Here is a 22534-nt window from a genome sequence, read left to right on the forward strand (position 1 = left end):
CGGCACAAGCACCTCCTTCATCAGCCGATCCCTCACTCTATACGCATAATACGCCTCCTCCACGCTTTCATACACTGGAAACTCCGCCACCGGAAACACCTTTTTTCGCTATGGTCTCACACAGCAGTGTGATTCTGTTAAGGACCGTTAGATTTAACCATTTCCGTCCATTTCGGACCAAATGTAATCGATTTTTATTTGTTAAGTACCAAATAATTCAAAAGATAATGTTATGAACCAAAATCAAAAAATCGTTATATGATAAGGACCAAAAAGGACCTTTACTCTTTGCCCAATTAAGTAATCTTGAAAACTGAGGTAAGGTTTGAAATTTTATGTGTCCTAAAATCATTCCTTCAAATTTACTCGAAGCCTGATAAGTATGACTACGCGAGTGGTTGTGTCAAACCCATAGAGAAAAAACCACATATTTTTCTATTAAAATTATAAGCAAGTTTCATACGAAAATTGTGGCAAATGGCACGTGGTATTCATGTTATGTGCTCAAAATAAATACTACTCCTACTAGTACTTCACTCTATCAACAAAGATAAAAGTATCACTTTAACACGCCCTGTTTATATAAATGTAATGAGAAATGGATAAAAAATTTAGTGGAATATAGTGTGTTCTATTTATAGTATTTATTAATTTTATAATAAAATATAAATAAAATTAATTAATGAAATATGAAATTTATTTATTAAAATAAATTAATAAAATTGATATTTAGTAAGATATTATTCATTTAATAATGAGCATTCTAAAAAGTTTAATGGTGGACGGCCGGGAAGTAGTTTTTTCTCATAGGTTATAACTTATACAGTAGTATAATAGAATTAGGTTATTTTATTTTAGCTTTTCTAGAGCTATTTTCCCTCATATATCACATTTCTTACGTATTGATTTCTAACTACACTTTAGATCGAGTAAACCTACTATATAAATAGTCAACGTACTCATAGTTTGTATCATTAATTTAACATGATTTATTAGCTATCATGTAGTCGGCCAAATAAATAGGTTTTTTTTTGAAAATTTAATTTAATCTGGCTAATTAATATTTCTAGCTCATAATAAAGCTTGTCAAATTCACGAACCCTTATTTTAGAATAACGGGATTAAAGAATTGATTTTCATATGTCAATTGATTTTTTACGGATAAATATATATAAATTTAAAGATCGCACAAAAGTGGAATCAAATTAAGATATTTGCCCTCAAGCATTACAACTCTAGTAATATAGTTCATCAATTTTTTTCTTTTTGTGTTCTAATTTTTCTCTTTTTCATCATATTTATTAACTTCCAACTAATAATACATTAATACTCTATAGTTTATTATGTTGTATTTTTAAATTTTACAATAAAACTTGTGACGTCTACTACTGATACTAATAATGGACGAAAATTTTATTATTATTATTATTAGCTTTAAAATACTCACTTATTTTAAAATATCCAAGCCAATCAATAATCATTTAAACCATGTGCGATAGCAAATCGAGAAAATTGAACTTGTATAGTACTACTGATACCAGAACAATACAAGTAAACAAAAGAATGGAATCTTCCCATCGAGTAGAGTTGTCACACCGTGAAGCCATCAACAGCTTCAATTGAGTTTTCCCGCTTTCATGAATCGGTGATGAAATCGGTCTTGGATCCGTCATTATTGACCACACATTCGTGGTGTGGCTGAGAATCCTACACGTCCCAATTGTTAGGGAAATGGAAACGCATTGACAAAAGTTGATGAGTGTAGTTTCACGTTAAACATGAATACTTTTTGAGACATGTATTATATGTTCCACCATTAATTATTATACAAGCCACTTATAGCACAACTGTAAACGTGTGGTGCCTAATATAGTAGTTATGTCCTACAATTATTAATTAGTCAGTTACACATAAGGATCATTATTATATAATGGCTCCTACTGCAAAAAAGTCGACACTTTTGATGCGTGTAATACAATATTTTCAAGGATAATCCGAAACTGTCACTATAATTTTCAAGGATTATTCCAAAAGTGTCACTATTTTTGTTTGCTTGGATGTTCTGGCGGATGGAGCATATGTGGGGAAAATGTGTGATTTATATTATTACTATTTCTTAATTTTCAATTTATTGTTTTATACTTCAGTTAAAAATTATCATTCACGTATACAAATTCAACAACGTACGTATACAAATACTAATGTCATTTTCTTGCTTTTAGTTGAGTTTGGAAGATATATTGCAAGTTAAAATAAACTAGTATCACCCCCGTGCGTTGCACGACTCATTGAAATTTCTTCACACAAAATTGGAAATGCCAATTTACTTTAAACAAATGAAATGATAAAAGATAAAAGTATAGAGAATTTATAAATCACATCTAAAATTTTATAGAGTTTATAGATCACATTAATTAAAAACAAAAAAAACAAAAGAGCTTCCCATATTGTCTTGTTGGTTATTTTAAATAATGTTAAAAATAAAATATTATATTTATAATTTTATATTTGAATTGGTCATCAATCTCATTAATTACTGATCAATAAACATTCAATAATTCTATTAATTGAGAATCGATTAACAATAGATCGTTAATCATCTATTACTAAAATATAATGGATTATGATGCAACCAACAAATGAAATTTTCAATAAAAAATATGAATTCCCAAAATCGCCTATGCTCATGCAGCTCTACCCACCCGCTTTTCTCCGTTCATCATCTCCAACACTTTCATTGTCATGCGTCGACCCCATCTTTTCAAATAATAAAAACACAAACAACAAATATTAGTAACAAAATATAGTCACATAAAAAGAGTGTGCAAAGTAAACAAATTGTTTTTTCCTTAAAATTCAGTGAAGCAATAGAAGGTAGTAAGTGACGTACAAGCAAACAAAGATAGGAGTATATTTATAGCCATGGATTTAAATTGTATCCATATATTATTTATTTGTAACGGCTTTAATGTTAAATAGTGCAACGAATAATAATTGTTAAGGAAAATAAAAATAATTAGTAATCAAATAAAAATTAATATCATTAAATATTAAAAGTTTTATAACATTGATTCATGATTCACGATTTAAGCATGAACGATGATCTATATCGAAATTTATTACTACGTGTTTATTAACAGTGGTAATTTGATTGGTCCAAAATGGAAGATTATCTAATTATTTTGCTACACTAATATGCGGTTACTATATTTTGTGGCCATGAAATCTATTCATACAATAAAAGAATTAGATGCAAAATTAAGATGATTTAATAATTTCTTTACATAAAAAAATTATAGTAATTTATAGGAGAACCATTTCTCCACATAATTTTTTGGCAACAAAATCGATTGATAATAATAATAGGTAAAAAAAGAATTGTTATAGCTAAGACATAAGATATTAAAACAAAACTAACAAAAAATAAAATTTAAATATGAACTAACATAACGTAAATTATTGGGAGACGGAGGGAGTAGAAGGAAAAATAATTTTTTCTATTATTGGTTTTAATTTGATTATTAGTATAATCCAATAAATCAAACTATGAGTTATGTATTTTAGTTGTCCCGCTATTCTTTTTCTCAATTGCATGGGAAGGTTCAAGTCAGCGAAAAATTGGCAAATCTAGAAACCAAACTTGTAGGGTTGTATACAAGAACATAAGTAAACGGAAGAATTAAAATGAAGCTCAACTCCACCAACCCTTTGGATTGGTTTGGCAGTTATTTCGTATGCTAGTAACCTTCTTCTTTTGCTTTCTCATCTCATGAATGTCCTTTGATTTTCTTTTCATGTATATCTATTCTTTGGATATGTTTATTGTTGTATTTACGCTAAATACTTGATCGGCTCGTCAATCGTCTATTTCCATGGACCATATTCGGCTCACCCAAGTGGTATAGGCTTGACCATTGATCTTCTAATCAAAATATCCAACAATTAAGCGTTAGGCGAAATATTAAGTTAAGAAATAAGAAATGTAAATATTCGTCATTTAATGAGTTGACTTGTGTGGTCTCGAATGCATAGGGGTCCATTCATTTGTTGTTGATTAGGGGTCCATTCATTTGTTGTTGATTCTTCTTACATAATAAATGTTTTACATATTATAATGGTGAAAGAACATACTATTGAAAGTATTTATCGTACAAATGTCGCCTTCAAATATCTATACCTTTGGTAATATATTTCTTGAATTTGCAACAATTTCCTAATTATGAAAATTGCCTCGAATATTTGGTATGACTTTCACTTAGCATATTATCGATCAATGCCATCATAATGCCTTTGGATGTGTACTACTACTAGTGAAAGTCTAAAAACATTATTAAAACAATTGCTCTAATTGCAGATAAGGCAGTTTAATTAGTTCTCATAGTTTTCACCAATATAATTCCAATGATTCATACACAAAAACATGCAAAAATAGGAGAAATGCCAGTTCTTCAATTAACAATGAAGAAGGAGAAGCAGTAGAAAACAGTACCTACTATGCTTATACTTGTTATATATACTCCTATACTTGGTAATAATTGCATTACACCTATGGCAAATTTCACTTGTTATATTGTTATTATGTTATCGTGAATAAATAAATATTTACAATAATTAGCAATAAAAAATAAATATAGAAAATTTGTGAGTGTTATATTATTTAGTAAACTATAATGTTGGTTTGATAATGAAGAGATGCATGATTAAATAGTAGCATCTCATCACGTGCTAGAATAAAACCGACATACTTCTGGAACCGTGGTCGATGGTTAACTAAAACTGCGAAAACCGAAAAAAAAAAACCGTGGAATCGGAAAAAATCATCAAATTTTTGAACCAAAACTAGAACCGTCGATCACAAGTTCAAAACTAAAACCGCGAATTTCGGTTCGTGAAACAGAAAACATCATAGTACTTCTCACCATCAAAAAAGGTCCCCCAGCTTCTTCTATAAATATACATTCCCATCCCTTACTCCTCATCACAAACTTTGTAATTTCGAAAATCACACACCAAAAACATTCAAAAATGGGAGAAGTGTCAATTCTTCACATGAACAAAGGAGAAGGAGAAGCTAGCTACGCCAAAAACAGCACCTGCCAAGTAAGAACTCTTATTTATCTCTCTCTCTCCCCTTGCTGTTTGGGTTACAAACTCATCCCGCATATGTGCAGTCGACGATCCCAACACTCACAATATATATATCTTTTCTCTCATGCAGATGCAAATAATATCACACGGCAAGACAGAGATGGAGAAGGCAGTGTTCAGAGCGATCGAAAACAGTCTCCCGAAGAGCATGGGGATAGCCGATCTCGGCTGCTCCTCGGGGCCCAACACTTTGATGGCGGTTTCCGAGATAATCGACAATGTCCGCAAAACTTGTCGCGAGATCGGACTCCCGATGCCAGAGCTGAGGGTGGTGCTGAACGATCTCCCAGGCAACGACTTCAACTGCGTGTTCATGTCGTTGCCCGAGTTCTGCGCCAGCCTCAGCAAGAACAAGGGCGTCGGTTCCGACCGCTGCTTCATATCCGCCATGGCCGGCTCCTTCTACGGCAGACTTTTTCCCAAAAATTCTTTGCATTTTGTTCACTCCTCATCCAGCCTTCATTGGCTCTCTCAGGTACAAATTACTCGACGTTTATTTAAGTTCGTGATCAAGGGCGAACGCAGATTTTTTTTTTTTAATAAAGTCTATGTTTTTTAAAATTTATTTAAGATTTTTTAGGTGATTCAAATAATTGATAGAAATTTTAGCATGACATAATTTACATAATTTTAAAAAATAGGCTTGGTACGCAACAAAAATATTCGTAGATATTGTCATTTTGTGTGTTTAGTCAATGGCAATCGCATGCAAAATCTCTCTCTAGATTGCCATGTATGTGTCAAATGTCCGGACCACTAGAACAGTCTGGTAAAATCGAACATTATTAATGTACTAGTATTTGTTTATGAATGAAAGTATTACATGTACGTTTCATTGAATGAGACCATACCTCACGCCTCACAAAATTGAACATTATTAACGTATTTTTTTAACGAATGAAGGTACCATCGGGTCTGGAAAGGTCGGGAAAGCATCTCAACAAAGGAAAGATTTACATATCCAAAACGAGCCCGGAATTTGTGGTGAAAGCATACCTACGGCAGTTTAAGAGAGACATGTTAGCATTTTTGAGGTCGCGGGCGGTGGAGGTGGTGGCCGGAGGGACGATGGTGCTGTCATTTATGGGCCGCACATCGCCGGATGCCTCGGCAGAAGTGGGCAGCCATCAGTGGGAGCTTCTGGCCCATGCATTAATGGCCATGGCCCAAGAGGTATAGTACTATGATTTTTTTTGGAAACTAGTGCTGCAAGACGTTACTAGTCACACAAAATTTATGAGATGGGCCAGTATATGAATTTAATTAAATGCAACCAATTAATTTTATAACAAATTCACTCTTAAAAAATAAAATGTACTAACATAAATTCGTATACAGGCATTTATCTTTTCAAGTCATAATTTTGGTGATTTTCAGATTTTGGAGTTAGCTTTTTGTTGTTTCTTAGCGGCCACAATTTTTTGTTGCATTGAGTAGTGGGTGTTATGGGTGTTCTCTTATTTTAGGTTCTTTATTATTGGATTTTTATAATCTTGTTTTACTATACATCATGAACTCTTGTTCGCCGTTTTTTCAAGTTGAGCTTTTCATTTTATAATATACTACTAAATTAAAGTTTTAACAAAAAATATTCTTTTTTTCTTCTGCGCACACTACTTACAACCATTAATGCGTCAGAAAAGATCATATAGTACATTTGCTACCCAAGAGAAAATAGCCTAACTCAAGATATCAGTACAAGGAGTTTGCATCGATCGTTTATCATGTAGGTGTCGCTTGAATATGTTGTGTGCTGCAAGATTGAACATCTGTCATTTTAATGTACTTTTTGTTGTTGACTTGTTGAATTGATTTTGCTACTAGTATAGTAACATTTTTTTGACATACTTTGCTTGCCAATTTTTGGCTCGTTCGTTAAAAGTGAAAACAAACTCAACTTGAAATTCCATGTGTACGTAGGGTGTTGTGGAAGAAGAGAAAATCGACTCGTTGGATGCTCCATATTATGCACCATCGGCTGAGGAAATGAGAAATGTGATAGAAGAAGAAGGTTCGTTTGTGGTGAATCAGATCACAACTTTGGAGATTGGTTGGGATGGAGGTTTGGTGTTGGACAATATTAACAACAATATTGATTTGGATGAAATTGATGAATCCTCAAAGGCCCTAAAAGTTACCAAGATTATTAGGGCAGCGGTGGAGCCAATGATGGAGTCCCATTTTGGGGCACAAGTTATGGATGATTTGTTTACTAGATATCATGGTCTTCTCCGAGATTATTTCTCCAAAACCATAGCTAAACACATTAATCTTGTGGTTTCTCTCACAAGAAAGTTTTAGACGAATAAGAAAACAATACCCGAGTATTTTATCTCAATGGTATTAGTGAGGAGGTTACGGATCTCAATCCTCACCGACCCTATTAGAAGGAGTTTTTTTAGAAAATAGTTGTGGTATCACTTAGAGATATTGTATTTTCCATGTCATAATTCAGCCAAAAAAAGACACTGAATAATGACTTAATGATGTTGAATAGTGTGATCGACGGAGAAATATCAAGGGATGAATTGGGTGATTCGATCAGATTCTTTGTTGATTCTCCTCTTTTGTTCGTATTGTTGCTTCGTGCTTACATGATGTGTGGTGATTTGATCATGTGCTAATGTTTTTTGTCCATCTATGAGTTTTGTTTGATGTTGTTTTTTTAGATGGTTACTAAGATCTTTTGTGTTATTTTTCTTAGCAGATTTGTTATTTGTTGGTTAGAGCATTTATTCTTTAGGGAAAATAGTTATCCTAATGAAAGGAAACTTGTATACATATTAATAGAGTGATGATCATCGGTGGATACCCTCGTTATAAACACAAAAATAGTGAGCTGAAATTCTAGTTTAACATTTCTCGATTATTGAATTATGAATTATGGAATATATAGTACATTATAAATTGACTAATCAACAAAATTTAGTCAATTCAATATGAATATCTAAGTTGACTAATCAACAATGATTTAGTCAATTCAATATGATTAATATGTCTAAAATTTATCGTCAACAAAAGAAATATCCATAAAGAAAAGTACAAATGCTATGAAATTTATTGTCATCAAAATAAATATCCATAAAGAAAAGTACAAATGCTATGACCAAGAATATTCTTTCTCCATGTTTTTAATAATGAAAAATAAATTAAAAAATCTTACATGATCTCATATATCTTCAAATTTGATGGTCTATGGTCTCTTTCCTTTATTTATTTTCTATTGATATTATATCACTCATTAATCATTATAATTTCATTGGTTCATAAACATTCCTTTTTAGTGTTAAAATAAAATTAATAGTATATCATTCCTCATCATTCATATATTGAATTTTAAAAATTATATCAAAATTCATATTTTGTTTATAAATAGATCAAATTATACCAAATTTGATCTCTATAAATCAAATTTACTATAGTTTTTACATAAATAAAATATCTTCTTTACTCCACATAATTTTTCTTCGTTGTTCTTCTTTCATCCATGTTTTTAGCATCAATTATGTATTTTTAATTCTGTATTTCAATTATTATGAGTTATATTATTTATTTTATATTTTGAATTTTGTCATTTTTGTTTTAATACGATATTTAATAGTTATATTATTATTAAAATGTATACATAATAATGTTGTTGGTGGTCGTTGATAAATTATAATAAACGTATGTTTTGATCATAGGAGTATAGAAAAATTAATTAAATATATAAAAAAGTGATCGGTTGAACTATAATATACACAAAATATAACATTTAAAATGCACAATATTGTAAAGACTATTTAATTCGTTACTTACTTAATTTCTTTCAAATAACAAGATCTCTTTAAAATTAAATGATTTGATCTTAAGATACCAAACATAAAAAAAATACTACAATCCCTCAAAAAAGATAAAATAAACAAAGAAAAACAAGATCTAAAAGGAAATAAATAAATAATTTCCTCATTGGCCATATCTCTCGTCTCTTAATACTCTCTCCAGCTGATTCCATCTCAAAATTTCCGGCGAAAATCACCAAATTCACCACCACAACCGCCGCCACAGCCCCCGTTTCTTCCTTGTTCTCGGCCGACTGATCAGCACATCACATCCCCGCTGCTGCCGCCGCCGTGGAAATTTGCTCGCCGCCCTCTTTTCAGCCCCAACTCAACAACACCAAGAAGCTGTAAATCCTATCTGTTCATCAGGTCAACTTCTTCTTCACCGATGCTGAATCTCCTTCTTCTTCTTCTACTTCTACTACTTCTTCTTATTATACTTATTCCCATCTTAGTCCACTCGTTGTTGGGTTTTTGTAATGAGATCTGCAAGTTTGCTCATTTTTTTCGTGAATTGGAATTTATGGATCTAAAAATTGGAAAATAAGAGCTCTGAGATATTGATTGGTGTCAAATCATTTGATTTTGACTGACATATATATGTAATTTTGTTTGATTTCATTTGGTGATTAACATTAGGTTTGGAATTCATGTGTATTAACTGCTACTAATATACAAAGATTTCCACAACAAAAGTCATGGCTTTTATGTACTCCCTCCGTCCCGGATTAGGAGTCACATTTTGACCGGGCACGGGTTTTAAGAAATGTAAAGAAAAGTTGGTTGAAAAAGTTAGTGGAATGTTGGATCCATTTTTTTATATTGGTTTTATAATAAAATGTGAATGAATTGAGTTAGTGGAATGTGGGACCTACTTACCATTTATGGTAAAAATGAAGTGTGACTCTTAATCGGGGACGGAGCGATGGAAAAGTGTGACTCTTAATCGGGGACGGAGGGAGTAATTTTTATTATTATTACTCACTGAGTAAGTGTTCGGTGGATGGTGGATGAGTTTAGGCACCAAACATTGACATGTCTGGACTTTAGAGTTTATATAGAAGGTTTTGGCTTCATTTTGCAGATTTCACAATAGTAAATTGTGACGCTATATTTGTGGGAATTGAAGAGTGAAACACACAGTTCAATATCACGAAGGCTGACTTTATATTTCCTGGAGTCGTTTTTTATTCCAATATTGATATTGATATTGAAAATAAATTTAATTAGTAGTACTATACAGATTTCAAAACCTTATCCAAATATAACTGCTTCAAATGCTCTTTTTTAAGGTAGTATAACAGATACCTGATTTGTTACAATAGGATTTGCAGCTTCATAGCTGGTTGGGGAAGGCAGTCTCATGTTATTCAACTGAAGATTTTGTTCATTTTAGTAGCGAAGTTCTTGTAGATATAATTTGACAGAAACTTTTGACATGTGTTAAATATCACTGTTATTGTTGTTGACGGGGCTCACTCTCTTAGCTAGCATCATATACACATTTGTAGACTACTTTATGATGCTCTAATCATTAGTTCTGGATTTGTGACTAAGTGAATATTTGATGCTGTTTTCAGCTCATGAGCTGAAGTGAAGGTGTTTCAGTAAGATGCATTAATGAGATTTTGTATAATACGTTACCGCGAGGACTCGGGACACCTTCTGGATTCTTAGTCATTTAGTGCGTGTTTGTGTCTTTCCAAGTTGACTCGATGGATACAGTATTGTCCTCTTTCGAAACTGTTGTTAAGTCCGTCACGGATTGGGTTGCTTTGGCTTTTGATACCCCATATGCTCGATCGGTTGTCTTTGGAGTGCCAATCAAAGGTGAGATACCTTCTCATTGAGGCATTGATTTTTGGTCAGTTATATTTCTTTGATATACTCCCTCCGTCCACCATTGGGAGTCCTGTTGTCTTTTCTGCACTCGTTTTGTAAAAATAATAATAAATAGTTAAAGTGGAGTAATAGTAAAGTAAGAGAGAGAATAGTGTAGATAATTCTTCTCTACATTATTCTCTTTCTTACTTTATCATTTCTCTACTTTAACTATTTATTATTATTTTTACAAAACGAGTGCAAAAAAGTCAACAGGACTCCTAATGGCGGACGGAGGGAGTAGGAACTTAGCAATCATTTTAACTTGATGTAGGCCATCTTCTTGTGGAAGGTCTTCTCTTAGTTGTAATTCTTTTTCTTATGACCCAAAAAAGTTACAAGCCTCCAAAAAGACCATTGACAAAGAAGGTAGCTGGCGTGCCTCTTGAGTTTTATTGTTATATACTTTCTACTTTGCTTGTTCCATTTCCATTTTCCCATGAGAGCTTCACTATTTAGCTATTTTTAGATGGAATGTATTCTTCTGCATTTCATGTTTCTTTCGGGGCTGCTTTTCTTATTATTAATTTCTTGCAAATTGATTGGACGCAGTGAAAGCCTAGTGTTAAAAAAAGAACGAATGCCAAGCATTAAAGGCACTTACATGAATTTTTCCTGCAGACAAATGATCAAGATCTTAGTCTAAACATTAGATTAACATCACTTCCATCTTTTAAAACTACCTCGCCTCAAGCTTCAAACTATAACATGCATGTAGCATTGTATCAGCTCATCTGTTGTAATCTTAAAGGTTTTGTATCCCTCATTATTTAAGTGGGCTTATGTGTCACAAGCTGATATACATGGCGGCGTAATGTCTTTCAGGAAGTAGATGAATTATGTGATGAATGGGTCCCAGAACCCTTAATTCCCTCTATTTCTGAAGAGATGAAGTATGAACCTCCAGTATTAGAAAGGTGATATGTTTTTTTAATAAATCTAAGATAAGTATGACTGTATGAGTATAGCAATTGCTTCATAGGTATACTTATTGCTTTTATATGCATGTCTAGTATTTGATTTAAATTTATAGAGCTTATCGTCAGTTTGTCACATTCTTAGCCCAAATTTTATTTTATGCTTTAATAATTTAATTAGCAAGATCCTGTACTGTTCCTTAAGATTTCCAGATGGATGATTAGTTGATTTATGCAGTGCTGCTGGACCACATGCTGTAGTTAATGGTGTTGAAGTCGTGAACTTCACATCAGCAAATTACCTTGGTCTTCTAGGGCACGATAAACTGCAAGTAACAACAACTTCTCTAACTCCTAGTTTTTGTGTCTGATATTGTGCTTCCATTCCACTGATAGCATTGATGAAAAACAGGAGTCATGTACCAAGGCACTGGAAAAGTATGGTGTTGGTTCTTGTGGTCCTCGTGGATTTTATGGGACAATTGGTATGATCTAACATTAACATGTACGGTGTGCATTTCCAGTTAATCTTGGCCATTGCTGAGACCATGTGGATGAATTTTGTAACAATGCAGATGTGCACCTTGATTGCGAGGCCAGAATAGCAAAGTTTCTTGGAACTTCTGATTCGATACTTTATTCATATGGACTTTCCACGATGTTTAGCATCATTCCAGCATTTTGTAAGAAGGGTGACGTCGTTGTTGTGTGAGTCTTCTTTGGCTTTTATTTATTTTCTCCTTTTCCCCCATTTTTTGGTCAATGCAACATAACATCTGGCTGCAAGTTCTTTTGAGTTTTTGAGCGGACTTTTATGATTTAGATTAATTAGGTCAGATGGTAGTATTTTTGGATGTTATTGGGCTTATATTTTACCTATGCTACAATTTCCAGTATTAGATGTTTGCTACCTTGGAGTATCATTTTAGGAAGAATTTTCAAGAAATCATCAACTTTCTGCCTAGTTGCATGTTCACCGCAACCTGTAAACATAAGTTAGTTTAGACACCAAATTTTAGTTTCGATGTTACTCAACATCCCTAATTTCTGACTAGTCAATCCTAACTTTAGAAAACTTAATTTGACTTTAGGTCTCAAGTACCTACATTTGGAGGGTGTGTTGAATTGCAACTAGGCCCAAATATGGCGATTTTTTCCTGTAAATTAACCCTTATTTGAAGATATTATGTCCTATTATTGTCAATGGTCTCTTTTGTCCTTTCACGAATCATGCCCTCAAGCTTCTCCTCCTCTTTCTGTGTTTTTAATTTATGGTGTAGCTTTGTTGTGAAGTACTCCCTCCGTTTCTTCATAGTTGAGGGCAAAACTTTTTGGCACGGAGTTTTAGAAATGAATATGTGTTAAATAAATAGATAAAAAAGTAAGAGAGAGGAAAAGGTAGAGAGGATAAAGTATAAAGTGAATAAAGTAGAGAGAATTAAGTAAGAGAGAGGAAAGTAAGAAAGAGAAAAAAGTTACCATATATGAAAATGACTCAACTATGAAGGAACTTCCTGAAATGGAAAAATGACTCAACTATGAAGGAACGGAGGGAGTACTATGTAAGACTTTTCAGTGTACCAAAGGCCCTTTTTTCTTGATCTATAGGTTCTATTGTTCTGTTATTTGCAACATTAACATAAGTTGCTTCATTTTGTTATATGGGCAATCTATATGGTATGGTGGTGATAGTGCTGAGAGATGGATTACTGCTATTTCTCATGCGATGCAAGTGGCCTCTGTTTAAATTTTAAAATTGCTTTTGCACATGCCCACATTGGTCCAGTGACATGTTAGATTATATATGATGCATTGATTTCTATGGGACGAACACTAATTAAAGTCTTTTTCTATTCTTTTATTTTCACTTATTTGTGGGTTATTGTGCTTTTTGAAGAGATGAGGGTGTCCACTGGGGAATTCAGAATGGCCTTCACCTCTCTAGAAGTACGATTATATATTTCAAACACAATGATATGAAGTCCTTACAGAGTATTCTGGAAAGTGTTACCCATGAGAACAAAAGAGCTAAGAAGGTCAGACGGTATATCGTTGTAGAAGCTGTCTATCAGGTATTTCTTCAGAAGCACTTATATGGGAATGGGGGCTGTAGCAGTCATAATGTTTTAGTGTCATCTTTTCTACTTTCTATAGTTCCCTCATTACATTGCTTGTATAGATCTTTAACTTCTCCTCCCAACTAATCTTGCGCAATTCCAGAATTCTGGTCAAATTGCTCCATTGGACGAAATAATCAAACTGAAGGAGCAATATCGATTCCGTGTTATACTAGATGAAAGCAATTCTATAGGAGTTCTTGGAAGTTCCGGTAGAGGTCTCACTGAACATTGCAAAATTCCAGTAAGTTTCCACCACCTTGATGTTTATTGGTTGTTTATCTGCGTGCTCTTCTTTATATGCAATTTTTGGCAGGTTGAGAAGATAGATATCGTCTCTGCTGCGATGGGACATGCGTTGGCCACTGAAGGAGGGTTTTGCACTGGAAGTGCCAGAGTGATTGATCACCAGGTATGTGTTCTATTAGTGTTAAGAGAAAAGAAGCGAATGGAAACTTACTGAACACTTAGGAAATGAAATGGAAAATACGATTGAATTCCTTAATAGAAAGCCTTGGCTAAGCCGTCAATTACAATATTCAAAGATAGCCTTCTCTGACCTCACTTTGGAAATATCTATAGAATTCTTCTACCAAGAAATGCAATAATAACTAGAATAGGTTGGAACACAACAAAATCTCTGGCTTCTCTCTGATAGCTTTATAATTCTTCACTGGCAGCGTCTCAGTAGCTCCGGTTACGTGTTCTCTGCTTCTTTGCCTCCTTATCTGGCGAGTGCTGCAATCACCGCCATTGATGTTCTTGAAGAAAATCCTAATCTTATCACCAAGTTGAGAGAGAACATAGCATCTCTCCATAAAGGTGGTTCTTTTTCAATTGTGAACAACTCAAAAACATGGTTTCATCATCAAATCATATTGAACTCATTTCACATGTCTAACTTCATGTAAGATTATAGGTTTATCTGGTGTACAAGGCCTTGAGATAGTCAGTGATCCAAAATCGCCCATCGTTTTTCTGAAACTGAAGAACTCCACAGGATTCGCCAGGGGTGATCTTCAAGTGCTTGAAGATCTTGCCAATCATGTAAGTGGTCTAAACTCTCTCGAACCCGTTTGTTCTCCCCTGTTTGTGATAATATAAGGGTGAGCCATTGCATTTGCAGCTATTGAAGGAACATGGCGTTTTCGTTGCACCTTCGAAAAGATCGATACTGGACAAATGCAAGCTGCCTGCTGGAATTAGGTTATATGTGTCGGCTGGTCATACAAAAACGGATCTGGATAAAGCATGTGAAGCATTCAAGCAAGCTGCAGCCCTTGTATTGGCAGGCCAATGACTCCATTTTCCTGAATGCTTCAGTTGTTGGAGCCTCGAGACAATGATGAAGTCGCTTAAACGCGCCCACCGGGATCATTAGTGACAAACTAACTTTGGTATATCGTCGTTAGATTGCTTCTTCTTGGCTTGCTCATGTGTTGAAAAAACATAAGTCTGCTGGGATCTCTAGATAGCTTTTTGGTCAAATTATGGTGTTGTAATGTTCTTAACATAATTATTGGGATTGTTTCATATGGGGAAAGAGATGCTGACTTTTTTGATGTGTTACAGAACGCTCATGTTAAAAAGATGATGAAATACTAGCATTATAGGAGCCGTTTAAATTACAAACTATCAGCACATCAATCGCAGCAAATGTTTATTAAAATTACTACAAAAACAAGAAAATAGACGTAAAAGAACATCAAATATCTGGTGTTGAGAGTGTTCGACCGTGAGATTAGCAGCAACTCCAAAGGTTCCAACTTAATCAACTTTACTACTAGCTTTTATGAGCTAGGTCGAGGTCAGTTGACCTCGACTCCCCCTGAATCTGCCAATGTGTATTTGATGACTTTCTACGATTCGTGACATCCAAGAGACCCATGGGCTTCCTCAAAAGATTACTACTAATGCTCAAAGAAACTAAATGAATTGATGCAAACTCAATGGTAGATCTAAATAACAGAACTCATGAGATCGAATCCAAGAAATAAGGTCGTTGCTACTTGGAAATAACATCACACCAAAGCAAAATCTCCAAAACCAAAACCCCTAACAAAATACAAATCACAACATAGAGAAACTCATAATATTACTGCCAACGCTCAAAGAAAGGAACTAATCGAAGTCATAAATGTTCAATGACGGATCTAGAAAACAGTCTTGTACGATCAGTCATGGGGAAGAAGATCATCACCAACGTCGGAATAACATCAATAACAAAAACAGACCCCACCAAAGCATATTCCACAAAATCAAGAACCAATAGAAGCAAACTCTCCATAACATCAAATAACATAAACACATTCTCCAAAACCAAAAACACAAAATCAAGAACTAATTAATGACTTGTGATTACAATAAAAACATCAATATCATGATTTTCCATCCCAATACACGAAAACATAAAAAACAGAATCTTTAGCAAAACTACTTCTTTTTGGGCTTACTCTTCCTCTTAGGAGGAAGCACAATCTCTCCTTTGAGTACAGGAATCTCCATAATCGAATCGAGACCACTGTATTTCTTACGGAATTTCTCAACCTGATCGGCGTCGACGAGAAGCTGCGAGCGGCTGCCGAGGTAGAAGGGGTGGTTGCCCGACCACACATCCACCACGTACTCCTTCTTGGTGCCGCCGGTGGTCATCACCAGCTCGCCGTTGCAGTAAACCTTGGCGTCTTCGTGGAATTCGGGGTGTATGTCGCCCTTCCTGCAGCTCAATCGCATCTGATTGCTGCCCACCGCTGCCTTAACCTGTCAATTGAAGAAGAAGAAAACCTAATTGGTGTGAAAATGGTTGTAAGAGATTGGTGTGCTGTTTGTTACCTTGGCGTTGAGGGAGAGTGGAGGAGGGGAGAGGTTTTTGTGGAGGAAGGGGTTGGAGAGGGAGAGCGCCATTGCTGTTGGTTTGAAGATAGACATTAGACAAGGATTGGGGCCTGGGGGTATATTTTGTGGATGGATGGAGATGGATACCCATTTCCAAAATTACCAAATCACCCTTCTTACTATTCATAATTAACTGGACTAAATTGTCACCACCAATTTTTTAAATCAGTATGAAAATTTGCTAGTTCGAATTTTTTGCAATTATTTCATTCGCAAAAAAATGGTAATACTACAATATTATTCATTTTTCGATTGTCATGTCATAGGAGTATAAGTGTCCCACAAAAATTTATCATGAGATGATTACTAACAAACTCAAACTTCATAATTTTCACAACTGATTCTTAAATTGAGGGACATACTAGAGTGTGTGTTTGTGTGGTATAAAATTAGTTTAATTTTTTCAAATTAGAGGATGTTCAATTGTTTATAATCTATTGACAAAATATAAAACATAGTTGGGCCAAAACTCATTTGATTTGGAAATTTCTAAGCCAAAGGCCCATAATAGGCATAAAAAGTATTATTCCCATATTTGGGCCTAGTTTTTATTTCCTTTTCCATAGCAAACACATTACCACCAATCAAATGGTTAAGGATTTAAGGCTTCTATTTTGATTTTTTTTATCCAACTAATTACTCCTATTAATTACTACAGTGAAGATGTCGTGTAATATACATTTGCAAATTGTGTGACCTCAAAGTTAGGGGATCATATTGGTCAAAAATTATAATATGCTTAATTACATCTTTGAGTAAAATTCTGAAGTAACATATATTAGGCACATTTTTTGTTAAGAGTTATTTTTGGGAGTGTATAGATAAACATGCATTAATTTGTGACTACATTGAGTATTATGATTTCAGTTATATATAAAAATCAACAATTCAGTTAAATGACTTTTCTTTGGTCAAAATTCGATGTTGACTTCATTCATATTACTATAACATAATTATCTTATCCAATAAATCTAACTATGCAAATATCTTGTGACTACTAAACTACTAAGAGAGAGAGAGAGCGTGGATCTCCAGATCCTTAAATTCCCAAGCAGATTTGGGAACTACGAAATCTGAGGCTACATGATTAAAATATGAAGATATTTGTGATTTCTGGATTAATTATATTCTTTAAGAAAATAATACAAGTACTAATTAAATCTACATTTGTTCTATATTTGAGGTGTCGTAGTTATCACTAATTTCTGCTGAAATTAGACAAAACTAATGCCACTTCGATCACATTGATTTTTTTTTAATTTTTTGAGAAAAACTCACCACCAAAATTCATCATTGAGAAGTGCGAGACTACTTTCTACTAGTTCACGTGTGTAAACTACCCTACTAAGCTTCCCTAGTTCATACAAGCCTTGATTCTTCAAAACTTTTTCTCATATTTTCCTTTTTTAGGCTTTCCTAGGTTTTGTTGATTGTGATCTTAGTGTTTGTTTTCCATTTGCTGTTAATTCTTGTTGTCCCATTTGGGTTTTTGCTGTAGTTAAGTTTCCAGAGTGATTTTTTTGGAGGTGGCGAAAGGTAAAATAACCTTTTTTCTTCTCTCTCTTTCTTCAAGATTTTTGGAGCATGGGATCTTTTAGTTTAGCAAAAAGTAGCATTGCTTTTGAATTTTTAGTATTTGTCTTGTTCTAAATTTCTAATCATTGAGTTTCTCCAATTCTTTTTTTTGGTAGATCATTTGGTGAATCATTTTTACCTCATTACCGCAAAAAAATGGATTCTTGCTGTGTGGCCGCCGTTAGAGGTAATGGGTTTTTTGGAGAGAGAATTGGGAGTAAGAAAGGAAATGTTTTTGGATCAAAGAATTTGGGTGAAAATGGGAAGAAAAAATTGCATTTGAAGCCTGGAGTTGCTTACTCTGTTCTAACACGTGATATCAACAAAGAAATGGCTGTGAGTTTGTTAAAGTTTTGATCTTTTTAGATATTTGGAGTGATTTGTTTTGGCCCTTAATTGAAAATGAGTGATGAATTTCAGGCACTTCAGTCCACACCACTTCCTGAGGGGACTCCAAATGCAAATCCAGCAAGCGTTGCTTCGATAATCTTGGGGGGAGGTGCGGGGACTCGCCTCTTCCCTCTCACTAGCAGAAGATCTAAACCGGCTGTAAGGAAAAAATATTTGTTGTTACATTTATTTAACTTTTAATAATTCTTTTTACTAGTGTTGATGTATGATAAGAGGAAATGGTTTTGTTTATGCTGTTTCTGTTTAGATTCAAGAATGTAGAAGATGCATAAAGTCATATCTGTATGTTGCAAATGTGTTCTGTTTCATATTCCAATGTTGTCAGTGGATGTATACCACATGTGTGTTCTTGATATTATCAAATGTTATACTTTTGCGAGGGAGTAGAATGAGATTTTAATCGGTGTAGGAGATATAGGCTGCTATGAATGTGTGGAGGTTGATGTTTATATGTGTTTGCAGGTTCCTATTGGTGGTTGTTATAGGCTAATTGATATCCCGATGAGTAACTGCATCAATAGCGGGATAAGAAAGATATTCATCATGACGCAGTTCAATTCTTTCTCCCTCAATAGACACCTTGCTCGGACCTACAACTTTGGAAATGGTGTGGGTTTCGGAGATGGTTTCGTGGAGGTGAGGTTATACTGGCTGTAATCTAAAGTGCTTGATTTTATACGATGGTTTGTGTTTCATACATGTTTTTAGTTACCATCAGTGAATCACTGTGATTGTGTAAATAATTGTCAATGCATAACTGATATAGGTTCTTGCTGCCACTCAAACACCGGGAGAAACAGGAAAGAAATGGTTCCAAGGAACTGCTGATGCAGTTCGACAATTCATTTGGGTTTTCGATGTGAGTGGTTGATGCATTTCGACATTTCATTTTGAGATTATTTTTGTAGAAGGACTAATTTGGTGGATTCTTCTCCCTGTGTTTATAGGCTGCCAAAAATAAAAATATCGATCACATAGTAATCTTGTCCGGCGACCATCTTTACAGAATGGACTATATGGAGTTTGTTCAGGTGATCTGTATGCTTATTTATGTTGAATCGTTTTCTTATCGATCTTAATACTTGTCTATTGATGAACAACATGCTTGCAGAAACATATAGATACAGGTGCAGACATTACAGTTTCGTGTGTACCTATGGATGATGGGTATGTATTCAATTTATTTCCTATACTCAATATTAAACTCATAGCTTTTATGCTCGGGCGAAAACTGTTGTTGGTTCAAGTACTGAGTTCATGCATATAGAGCTTTTGCAGCATAAAGTTTTGTTTAATGTTCATGAATCATGTTAGACCAATAAGCTTGTTCTGTTCTTTTCATGTGACTCAGCCGAGCCTCAGATTTTGGATTGATGAAAATTGATCAAACGGGGCGGATCATTCAGTTTGCCGAGAAACCAAAGGGCTCGGATCTAAAAGCAATGGTATGTAGTCTTGTCTAGCTAGGACAATGTTCTTTGTTTCGTGTACAAAATGACAATTGTGACATGGATTCAGAAAATTCAGTGTTCATGTTCACCTTACTTTATGCTGATTTCACATCTTATAAATTGATGCTTTCTTCCCTTTGATCTTTTGCTTTCATCTGGTGATGTCCTGCAGCAAGTTGACACCTCTATTCTCGGACTTTCTCGACAAGAGGCAGCAAAATTTCCCTACATTGCATCAATGGGCGTGTACGTGTTCAAGACTGACGTCCTACTGCAGCTTCTGAAATACACGTACCCTTCGTGCAATGATTTTGGCTCCGAGATCATCCCTGGAGCCGTGAACAACCACAAAGTGCAGGCGAGATTCGGATTCTAAACTTCTGTCGTTAGATTTCATTATTTGTCCTCTATTCTGAGTATCTCGCCTTGTTACAGGCATATTTGTTCAATGACTACTGGGAGGACATTGGAACCATCAAGTCATTATTTGACGCCAATTTGGCCCTCACGGAGCAGGTCAATCATTCTCTTCGTAACCATTTACATAAACTCTCATTTTCAATATAATTTATATTTGATTCACTAGACAATAAAGAAATAATCATGGCTATCTTTTGAAGATGCTCAAAGGAATACTATTATGTAAAAAGTGTATCTTGAATTTTGAATGATACTACTTTTTAACTTTTCAAGATGTAATTTTGACATCATGATCTATTTAGATTTGGAAGCTGAATGTGGCTAATGTTCTCTTTTAACAGCCTCCAAAGTTTGATTTTAATGATCCAAAGACCCCTTTCTACACATCTCCAAGATTCTTGCCTCCTTCGAAAGTCGAAAAATGCAAGGTGTGCTTCTATCAAAGTGCTTAAATCTTGCCGTTCCCATATCTCATGAATATGGTTGTTTCAGATAGTGGATGCAATAATCTCCCATGGTTGCTTTCTGGGAGAATGTAGCATTCAGCACTCGATTGTTGGTGTCAGATCACGCCTAGACAACGGTGTTGAACTTAAGGTGAAGGCTACACATACATATTCGATTCAATGTTCCTAATGAAGCCTTATATACAATTTAAAAGAATGCAATCTGTGTTTCAGGATACTATGATGATGGGAGCAGACTATTACCAAACTGAATCGGAAATCGCGTCTGCTATCGCGCAAGGGAAGGTTCCAATAGGCGTTGGACAGAACACCAAAATCTGGTAGGATTGAATTGGAGAGTTGTTCACCCTCTTGAAATAGGAAACATAGTTCTTAGAAGCTTGTGCAAATCTGTTTTTTTCTTACATTGGGAATGATATTGATTATTGTTTTGTGCCTTTTTGAAGTAACTGCATAATCGACAAGAATGCCAAGATCGGGAGGGATGTGATAATCGCAAACAAAGATGTAAGAATCCTCGTTGTCCTTGCCTCTTTAACTCGTAGCGTGAGTGAGTGATTTAGTCTGCATTGATATGTTAGGGTGTCGAAGAAGCGGACCGAGCAGACGATGGATTTTACATAAGATCTGGAATCACAGTAGTGTTGAAGAATGCCACCATAAAAGATGGAACACTCATATGAAACTGAACATGTTTTATAGGAATCTAATAATGTTGCTGTCTTTCCCAATTCTGTGTTTTGGGTGACAATGATTTTAGGTGATGTAAATTAAAATTCGAAGCTTTGTTTGTATGTAAAGAACCACTAGGAATAATAACAGAAAACATCATACTTCGGCTTAACTAGGTTATAAATTATGCTATTTGGACAAAAGAGGTTGCTTGTTATGCTTCTTGTAGTAATTTTGATATCTTGGGACATGTTTGGTACGGCAGAATGAAATAAAAATGGTAAAAGACTGAACATATGAAAGAAAGGACAAATCTTGGACCATTCATTGGCTTGGTAGGTATAAGAAATACTACTCCACAAAAGTAAAGAAATGTCTAATGGTTATTCTACATAAAATGAAGATTCCTGCAATCAAACAAAGATATGAAAAAGAGCTAGACATGGTGATTTTTTTTGCACCTCATTCAATCATACCAAACATATTCTAAGTCTTTCTCCGATGAATCATTGAATTGTAGTGAATTTTATTGGCATAGTAAAGGAAATGGGTTTAAAAATATATCCCATATACAAAATATACAAATTTTCAAATTTTTGTTACATTCGAATGTATATTTTCAGTATTAAATTGTTTCGCCCTGTAATGTATCTCCATTTATGCTATTCCCTTCGAATGAAACTAATTAGGTGCATGAAGCAAAAGTATGAATTTACCTATACATATATACACTCATTCGTTTCTCTTGATTTTCAGGAT

At 34.4% G+C, this 22534-nt stretch overlaps 4 protein-coding genes across 5 annotated transcripts; 3 read left to right on the forward strand and 1 right to left on the reverse strand.

The window, feature by feature from the left end:
• The first annotated feature begins 4949 nt into the window (after positions 1-4949).
• On the forward strand, positions 4950-7692 carry LOC125220162 (probable jasmonic acid carboxyl methyltransferase 2). The gene is made up of 4 exons (XM_048122310.1): positions 4950-5100; positions 5219-5623; positions 6052-6321; positions 7069-7692. The coding sequence occupies exons 1-4, from the start codon at positions 5026-5028 to the stop codon at positions 7447-7449; spliced, it is 1131 nt and encodes a 376-aa protein (XP_047978267.1). The 5' UTR covers positions 4950-5025; the 3' UTR covers positions 7450-7692.
• A 1398-nt stretch (positions 7693-9090) lies between these two features.
• LOC125220029 (long chain base biosynthesis protein 1) lies at positions 9091-15453 on the forward strand. Its single transcript, XM_048122141.1, has 13 exons — positions 9091-9338; positions 10550-10799; positions 11125-11219; positions 11676-11767; positions 12006-12099; positions 12180-12252; positions 12343-12475; positions 13665-13839; positions 13988-14128; positions 14201-14296; positions 14565-14706; positions 14804-14931; positions 15011-15453. The coding sequence occupies exons 2-13, from the start codon at positions 10685-10687 to the stop codon at positions 15182-15184; spliced, it is 1458 nt and encodes a 485-aa protein (XP_047978098.1). The 5' UTR covers positions 9091-9338; positions 10550-10684; the 3' UTR covers positions 15185-15453.
• A 767-nt stretch (positions 15454-16220) lies between these two features.
• On the reverse strand, positions 16221-16835 carry LOC125220031 (50S ribosomal protein L31, chloroplastic). The gene is made up of 2 exons (XM_048122142.1): positions 16717-16835; positions 16221-16644 (listed from the first exon to the last, which is right to left on the reverse strand). Exons 1-2 carry the CDS (start codon positions 16810-16812, stop codon positions 16318-16320), a joined length of 423 nt encoding a protein of 140 aa, XP_047978099.1. The 5' UTR covers positions 16813-16835; the 3' UTR covers positions 16221-16317.
• A 1152-nt stretch (positions 16836-17987) lies between these two features.
• Positions 17988-21947, forward strand: LOC125185628 (glucose-1-phosphate adenylyltransferase large subunit 2, chloroplastic/amyloplastic-like). Of its 2 annotated transcripts, XM_048082186.1 has the most exons (15): positions 17992-18315; positions 18471-18690; positions 18775-18903; positions 19228-19401; positions 19532-19624; positions 19713-19796; positions 19877-19932; positions 20117-20210; positions 20389-20574; positions 20652-20732; positions 20978-21064; positions 21129-21233; positions 21317-21423; positions 21550-21610; positions 21685-21947. In XM_048082186.1, the coding sequence occupies exons 2-15, from the start codon at positions 18511-18513 to the stop codon at positions 21784-21786; spliced, it is 1539 nt and encodes a 512-aa protein (XP_047938143.1). In that variant the 5' UTR covers positions 17992-18315; positions 18471-18510; the 3' UTR covers positions 21787-21947. The 2 variants fall into 2 exon arrangements, with proteins under 2 accessions (XP_047938144.1, XP_047938143.1); XM_048082187.1 differs by lacking the exon at positions 20978-21064 and having other exon boundaries at positions 17988-18315.
• Positions 21948-22534: the final 587 nt, after the last annotated feature.

Source organism: Salvia hispanica, chromosome 4 (genome assembly GCF_023119035.1).
Source record: "Salvia hispanica cultivar TCC Black 2014 chromosome 4, UniMelb_Shisp_WGS_1.0, whole genome shotgun sequence".
Lineage (NCBI taxonomy): Eukaryota > Viridiplantae > Streptophyta > Magnoliopsida > Lamiales > Lamiaceae > Salvia > Salvia hispanica.

Coding starts and splice junctions, on each gene's coding strand:
- LOC125185628 (XM_048082186.1), top strand. CDS start 18,511: ATGGATTCTTGCTGTGTGGCCGCCGTTAGAGGTAATGGGTTTTTTGGA. Junction 19,625..19,712: donor AATTCATTTGGGTTTTCGAT/GTGAGTGGTTGA, acceptor CTGTGTTTATAG/GCTGCCAAAAATAAAAATAT. Junction 21,611..21,684: donor TGATAATCGCAAACAAAGAT/GTAAGAATCCTC, acceptor TTGATATGTTAG/GGTGTCGAAGAAGCGGACCG.
- LOC125220031 (XM_048122142.1), bottom strand. CDS start 16,812: ATGTCTATCTTCAAACCAACAGCAATGGCGCTCTCCCTCTCCAACCCC. Junction 16,645..16,716: donor CACTCTCCCTCAACGCCAAG/GTAACAAACAGC, acceptor TTCAATTGACAG/GTTAAGGCAGCGGTGGGCAG.
- LOC125220029 (XM_048122141.1), top strand. CDS start 10,685: ATGGATACAGTATTGTCCTCTTTCGAAACTGTTGTTAAGTCCGTCACG. Junction 10,800..11,124: donor CTTTGGAGTGCCAATCAAAG/GTGAGATACCTT, acceptor AACTTGATGTAG/GCCATCTTCTTGTGGAAGGT. Junction 14,707..14,803: donor CATAGCATCTCTCCATAAAG/GTGGTTCTTTTT, acceptor GTAAGATTATAG/GTTTATCTGGTGTACAAGGC.
- LOC125220162 (XM_048122310.1), top strand. CDS start 5,026: ATGGGAGAAGTGTCAATTCTTCACATGAACAAAGGAGAAGGAGAAGCT. Junction 5,101..5,218: donor CCAAAAACAGCACCTGCCAA/GTAAGAACTCTT, acceptor TCTCTCATGCAG/ATGCAAATAATATCACACGG. Junction 6,322..7,068: donor TAATGGCCATGGCCCAAGAG/GTATAGTACTAT, acceptor ATGTGTACGTAG/GGTGTTGTGGAAGAAGAGAA.